The sequence below is a fragment of the Priapulus caudatus genome, unplaced genomic scaffold, assembly GCF_000485595.1.
Source record: "Priapulus caudatus unplaced genomic scaffold, Priapulus_caudatus-5.0.1 Scaffold560, whole genome shotgun sequence".
Classification (NCBI taxonomy): Eukaryota; Metazoa; Priapulida; class Priapulimorpha; order Priapulimorphida; family Priapulidae; genus Priapulus; species Priapulus caudatus.
In genome coordinates, this window is record NW_014577621.1 from 65698 (window position 1) to 73289 (window position 7592).

Consider the following 7592-nt stretch of genomic DNA (forward strand, 5'->3'; position numbering starts at 1 on the left):
TTACAAGCACTCTGTAACTCTTACTGCAGTTACAAGCACTCCACTGCAGTTACAAGCACTCTGTACTCTTACTGCAGTTACAAGCACCCACTGCAGTTACAAGCACTCTGTACTCTTACTGCAGTTACAAGCACTCTGTACTCTTACTGCAGTTACAAGCACTCTGTACTCTTACTGCAGTTACAAGCACTCTGTACCCACACTGCAGTTACAAGCATTTTGTACCAGCAGTGTAGTTGGAAGCGTTCTCTACGTGCGTTAATTTTTGTCGTTGAATGTGTATGCGCGAGTGAGCGACCAGTGAGGTGCCTGCGTGCAGCAACGATAGACATGATTACGTCCGATGTTAATATAACAAATGGCTGCTCGTCCTGGCGGGGTGGCGACGCTGGGGAGTGATTAAGCCGACGACAGGGTGCGAAATTAACGCGAGTCCGGAGTCAAATACTCCTTGATTTTCTGTCGGACACCCTCATTTGACATTTAAGCAGGAGTCCGTGTGACTCCCTGAAAATTCTACTATACTAACTAGTTCGTTCCGGGGCACGGTCTCGCGGAACTGCCGTATTTTTCCAACAAATGTCCAAAGACAATTTGGCAGACGTGCAACCCCATGAATCTTCAAAATAAGCACACGCGTTATTGGTAATATCTTTAGTTTTGAACTTCAGACTGCGGACTCCCTCATTTTGCTGCGGACTCCCTCTTTTTGAGGGCAGGGAGTCCGTTGTTCAAAAGTTCATTTCTACCCCTGCGATGTTGATGTCTGTCACTGGAGACTGCGCTTTTCATTCGTACAAATTGCTGTGTATCTTTTTTAGTTTGGAGCTGTCCTCTGGGTTATGACATACATCTGCTATTGGTTTGATGGATATGTGCTTATGATAATGGGTATGTACTGCCTCACTACTATTGCATTATTGAGCTGGTGGCAGAAACATTTCGTGAAAAGTTTATTATTAACTTTTTAAGGAATTAATATATATATATATATAGATTCATATTTATCTATATATACATTTTATAAGGGTGTGAATGGTGTATATAACTGTGGTATAGGTCTGTAAATAACCATTATATATTGCCTACCCTGTACTAAGTTAAATTTTTTATGTACGCTTTTACCCATTCGAAAATGGGGAATATTTCGTGAAACCACCGACAGTCGCACCGCATTCAGTAACACCACACATACTGATACTAAGCCATTTCTGAGCTTTAGCTATTCTGTGTTGACATCGCTGCCCCCCCGGAGCACGATGTACTGGTTTGAACCGTGTCTGTTTGCCTCGCAGGTTGGGTGACGTTATTCACGATCCCGAAGATCTACGAGGCTCACAAGGAGAAGATCGACTGCTACTTAGAAAAGGCTCAGGAAAAAGCGAAAGAGATCGTTTCCAAGTACGTTACCCCCCCCCCCACACACACACACACACACAAACAGACGGACAGCCCTAGAACCCTGCTTTCGTTAAATCTCGTCGTCGCGACAAACGCACACACGCGCACGCACACACGCGCGCACCCCCACACACACACACACACACACACACACACACACGCGCACACACACACCGTCGGGTAACGTGAGCTTAGCTGTGTGTGGTTAGTGTGTGACATGGGAATTTACTAGTTATATTATATAATTGTATACATGGTATATGGGATCCGCAGTCATTGAATTTGACAGTCCTGTCATGGGACGATCCTGCGAAATGCCCAAGTTTGATGAGAAAATTTCGGTGGGGAGATCAAGGATGTATTTAGGTTTGTTTACTGAAGATACAGTAGGCTACTTTTGACTCTCATCACAATGTTACATATCTTAAAAGTTAATTAACAGGGGCCGGTTTCACGAAGCGTACTTAAGTATTGAATCGTGATTAAATCACTAATCATGATTAACTTCTCGTACTTAAATTAAAGTGACTGTTTCACGAAGCGTAATTAACTTTAATCGCTTCGTGAAACCGGCCCCAGGTTATTTGGAGAGATAAAGATTGAATGTTATAATTAAAGGTTATGGTTGGGTAGTAGATAGGGAGAGAGAGCAAATAAGGATGAGAGGGTGCATGATGTAGAGCGATGAAGTAGTGTATGTGATTAAGATTGGGAGCAAGCTCTAACTACAGTTGTGTTCTTCGATTTCAGGGTCAAGGAACGCATACCAATTGGCAAGAAGGAAAAGAGTCAGTAAGGCTAGGTGAACATCGGGTACACCTTCATGGTTTCTAACCATCAGTGGTGATGTGGCTGGCCCATCCAGGTGCATGGTGGAATCGTAGATCAAACTATATACTGTCGTACGCAGGGATGGAAAAGTCTATTAAAAAAATTTTTCCCGCACAGTTTCCACTTCGGATGTAACCGTCATATCTCTAGCATGCATTGATTGCACCCTCGTAGTGATGCTTACACTTACACAGCCTGATCGAACAGTATACAGCGACAGACTTCAGCACCCGCCTCGGTGTTTCCATTTGAATGTGAACAGCCTCTAGATCTATAGTGTTAAAACTCCTCTTGATTTCGTAGTTACCGTGAACTGTTCTCGATTCCCTCATCTCCTAGGGGTTCCTTTTTCGGTCGAGACAGGGTTTTTTGCTAGATAGAGATAGTGCTGTGCTCATAGCTGTGTTATCGAACGTGATGCTAATTTAGTACGATGATAATGATGATGATAAGAGTGTAATATATTTGGTCCGTGACGGCAGTAGCGGGTTCGTAGTTGATTAATGTTCGAGACATCTTGATCGGAGGTGATAAGCAAGGTATTGCAGTTTTTGGAAGGTAGCTAGAGTCAATATACATACACGTGTGCTTATATAGCAAGTTCATTGTGCATAACGTTTTGGGTAAAAAATCAATTATATATGTTGTCAATATGGTCAGCACAACCACTCGAGGTAATTTATTACTACTATTTTGGTAACTGCCCGACAGATTCCACGATAGTTGTTTGATTATCTTACTCACTAGATGGCAGCTTTTATATTGTCATCACATAAGTAATAAGTAATTTGATGGGCTTCAGCAGTATGGATGTGATCAATATCGTTAAAAATGGATATAAGCGTTTTTATCTGTTTTTTTTTTGGAATTGTGTTTCAGGTCTCAGCTGCTGTGTAGACTGTACTTGGCACTATTGCTGGTTATTAGTAAGTGGGTGTGATACGTTACTCACTACGCGCACTGTACTCAGCTTGAAGGTTGGTCAGTTCACTCCTGCAGAGCTCTAAGAATGTTTAGTGGGCTGGCATTCATCAGAACGTGCTTAGAGAGAGTATGTCGCAAATTCAAGTGCATTGAATGTTCATTATTCCAGGTTGAATTTCCATTGTATTAAAAAAATGTTGTAGTCGTAATTTATGTCCGATTTTCGATCACTTGCTGGGTTTCAATTAAGAATGCTGTCCATTAACAAATTTGCATGAAATCTTATTTATATTTCCTCTGTCGTTAGATATGGAGGTTTTTTATTGTCCGAAACGGTGGTACTTTTTATTGCAGCTGTTTCACTGCAGCATATAATTAATGTCCAATGTAATCTAATTACAATTATCTTGTATTCAATTATGCCGTGTCTGCATAAATGTGGATATATATATATAAAAAAATATGGCAATCTTTTTTTAGATGTAGTCAGGCTGGTATTTCCTTGTTCGATACGAGATTTAACAACAATTGTGCTCTCAAGTATTTGATTGCGGCCGTCTAGTTTTTAATCTAGCTATTCACTATTATCTAATCGCTCAATTGTCGTACATGTATATGCTATAAAATTCTCCATACTTGCATTGCCTATTGTTGTTATCACGACATGTTCACTTATTTAAATTGCCCAGTTGTCCTACATATATATACATAATTATATAACGATTAACTAGATATCATCGGCTAATTCGGTTTCACACAATTCAAGCATCGGTGGTTGGATGCGAACGGTAGGAGGTGCCTGTAGCGTGGACGGTTACCGTCACTACGCGGAGAAAGCTAGCAGAAACTGTTGCGAAAACCTTGAATGTCTCCTAATAATAAAGCCACTTTGTACACCTACGCTCTCGTCGCCGCGTTTTCAATGCTCAGACGGAAGGAACACTTGTTTGTGTAAAAAAAATATTTAATAATTTGTCGTACAATGGACTTCAATGAACCATGACCACTTGGTTATTATACGGCCAAACACAGCTGCTTGTACACCGTGCGTTTGGCTACACAATAGTTACTATTCTAAATACCACGTAGTTTAAATCCCTTTTAACCCTCAACCTACTGTAGGGCAGCACATAGACTGTCACCTGAATGATTAGGTAATACGGTCAGGCACTATGTTCACAGGAGAGGAGCGCTAGTCTACGAAGCTGCGTTACTCGCACTGGGTTCTTGGCTATAAATCGCATAAAAGAACACACTGCTTGTAGTACGGTGATGGGCACAAATGCGCACCACTCTCGCCCACGCGATTCCCCATCATGTGGACCAACAACACCAGAGCACGAGTAAGGAAACACAGCGTCTACTGTCCGACCTAACGTTACCGCTGCCACAACATTTTAGACGCACTTGGGAAACACAGCAACAACTAATAATGGAATCCAACACGGGGAAAACCTTGTTGCAGACCGGCATATCACATGCGGTGTCTTGCATTTCATTTCGTACATCATCGTACGCCCTATAGACCTAATAAATGCAGATATATGTCATATTGGACAAAATCATTTGACATTTTTACATGGGTACTATGAAGACGAGCACGCACAACATATATGCAACACACGCGTTAAAAATGCCTTATGTGGGTTTCAATGATAAAGTCTGCCTCACAATTTGCAGTCATATGTACCTAACACTTGTTTAAACTAACCTGTTCTGGGTAAATAGGCACACTGTATCCGAACTGACTTGTACGTTTCCCCCCATTTAGAATAGACTAGAATGTCTGCCCAATATTAAGATTTTCCCCCCAGTTTGACATTGCTATATTTCTGCACGTCTTGCCGTACATACGTCTCAATTTTGCAAGCTATGTGCTGCACTAGTACAGTTCAGAACGTTAATAAAAGAATACTTGCTTTATAATATTACTTGCAAAATCAATGTCGATATGTTGGTACTTAACACTGACATTCAGCAGAAGGCAACTTGGTTAATTGTATTGTCTACTATTATCATTACATTACAGATTACTGTTATTAACATTAAATGCACATACCTACTCATCTCTACACACGACACCAAACCTATACGGTATAATTTTATTTACACAAGTTATTGGGATTCGGAGTATGCATCTTGCGCTAAAACCGACAATACGTAAACATAAGGTTAGTAATGGGGATGTAATGGTCTTCTCAAACGTCCAGTCATTTCCCACAATTTTAAAATCATGAACTGGAATGTGCTTCGTTCACAGTACGGTTTAAAACGACTAAACCCATCGGACGATGTGGATTTCTCTGACAAAAAACTCCACATTTCCTCAAGGTTTAAAAGTTCCCCTGATCCTCAGTATAAGCACACATTTCGCCTACTGTACAAGTAGTATATTGACTTGGTAACATAGCCATAGGTACGTACGGCTTGCGTTTTAACAAGCTCCGACACATAACATAATTGTTTCAATATTATCAATCAGGTTGTACATAATTATATACATATATCAAAGAAGACATTCCCCCATCTTTCCCCCCCGTCTTCCCCCTTCACGCTTTCTTGCTCCGTCTCTCTATCTCGCATTTTCTCTTTCTCGATACCCCTTTGTGAGAGTATGCAAAACTACAGAAGGTAAAACATTGTTTCTAAATTTCTCCGTTTCCATCAATTAGCACATAATAAATCTGGTAAAACTGAAAAATCTTTGCAGATGACGTCTTAGTATTGCAAATATCGCCATCTCAACATATACCAATTTACTTTAAAATTGCACCTCCACAATACACTCGTTAGACGCTCTCTTTCTCAAGATTCCCATGCATCAGTCAGCAAACTAAACATTTCTCTCACGATGCAGTACTTCTGACTGACCGTCCTGTTCTCTCTGATGGCCAGGGCTGGATTTAGACATGGAGAGGGCATAAGCTATGGGAAGCTGTAAAGGCCCTATTTGGTAATTGTTAACAGAGAATAACAACAGCGTAACAACAGAGAAAAAATGCCGCCAAGATGCATAACAAATCCGTGCGGGGCGGGGGAAGGATTGCTCCTTGAGAACTTTAAAAAATATGCCTTTTTTATTCAATGAGATTTTCCGAGGGTCCTTCAGACACTGTGAGGCCCTCTATACGCTGTAGCTTGTTGAGCTTGTGCCTAAATCCGGCCCTGCTGATGGCATGTGGGAAATATATCCGCAAAGACACCGCCCTCATAGGATACCCTGCTGCTGTGCATACTGTCTCCAACCCTCATCCTCGGCCTCGCATATGATATATCGCTGTCCCACTTGCCTCTCCAGTTCGCGAATGTCCAAGTATGTCTGGTAGTCCTATAAAAATGAATAAATCGGTTTTCAACTCATAAAGACGTTTTCAAATTTTTTTTAATAGACGCCAGTCAAGAAAATGGTAAAATTAAGGATTGGTAATGAAACAATGGTTAGGTCCAATTTATTGCCCTAAGAAAACCCCAAATGTGAGAAAGGCATGCATGCAGATCTGTGAAAACCCAATTATTCTATCTAAGAATTTGTCAGAACAATAAGTATAAGCACAGACACAATTCCTTTTTGTAATAAAATGCAAAATTCTCAACTTTTAAATTTCAATTCAAATATTAAACAGTAGCTAAGAATAAGTGTAAATTCATTTGATTATAAGGACATGGTCTACAACGTGTGAAAATACAACTGGAAAGAGTAACCTCTGTCACCACGATTTCTTGCAACAAAATTTGCACGTCCACGTTTCCATACTCCTATATTCTAACCTGAAGCCACGGGTGAAATAGTGCCTTGTCCACCGAGTACCGCCTCTTCATCTTCACTTGCAGCAGGTTGTTAATGAGATCAACAGCTGAAACGGTAACAACAACGGACATTATACGATCAACCTGTCAGCATCTTGTGTTAGCCATTTGTCAATAGTGAGACTATTGGTGATAATTATCTTATATTATCAGGAGCTAATAATGACAAATGTCATTATTAGCTCCTGATAATATATTATCGATTAGTGCATCATGTGATAAATCGTTGAAATTCCATTGGATAACGCAGCAGGCACTATGAAGCAATATTGCTTGCGCGACGCATTGTTATTATAACGCATTGTGTTCACGTCACGAATCTCCTGCGTCTGGGCGCCACGCAAAAGTTTCGAACGGCGGTTGTGTTTGTGTCGAACGTTTTGTTACATCGAATGCACCGGCAAATTAGGGAGTATAAAGAAGGTATATAAGCACGAAAAGTAGATTGCATAGTCATGTGATGCACTAAAAACATTAATGCCTGTTGTTGGGGGCACTATGCTCTCATAGTGTTGCTTTGGGAAGGAATAGTGCCCGAGCTTCCTTCCCTCAGCAACACTATGAGAGCATAGTGCCCCCAACAACAGGCATTAATGTTTTTAGTGCATCACATGACTATGCAATCTACT

At 40.8% G+C, this 7592-nt stretch overlaps 2 protein-coding genes across 2 annotated transcripts in view; one reads left to right on the forward strand and one right to left on the reverse strand.

Moving 5' to 3' along the window:
• LOC106811657 (reticulon-4-like) overlaps positions 1-4056 on the forward strand; it is a gene marked incomplete in the record, with an annotated part of 31700 nt that extends 27644 nt beyond the window's left edge. The window contains 3 exon segments of the mRNA XM_014815359.1: positions 822-891; positions 1296-1401; positions 2152-4056. Coding sequence (XP_014670845.1) covers positions 822-891; positions 1296-1401; positions 2152-2197 — 222 coding nt within the window.
• A 46-nt stretch (positions 4057-4102) lies between these two features.
• LOC106811656 (serine/threonine-protein kinase D1-like) overlaps positions 4103-7592 on the reverse strand; it is a gene marked incomplete at its 5' end in the record, with an annotated part of 41626 nt that continues 38136 nt past the window's right edge. Inside the window, 2 exon segments of the mRNA XM_014815357.1 lie at positions 4103-6484; positions 6925-7010. Coding sequence (XP_014670843.1) covers positions 6365-6484; positions 6925-7010 — 206 coding nt within the window.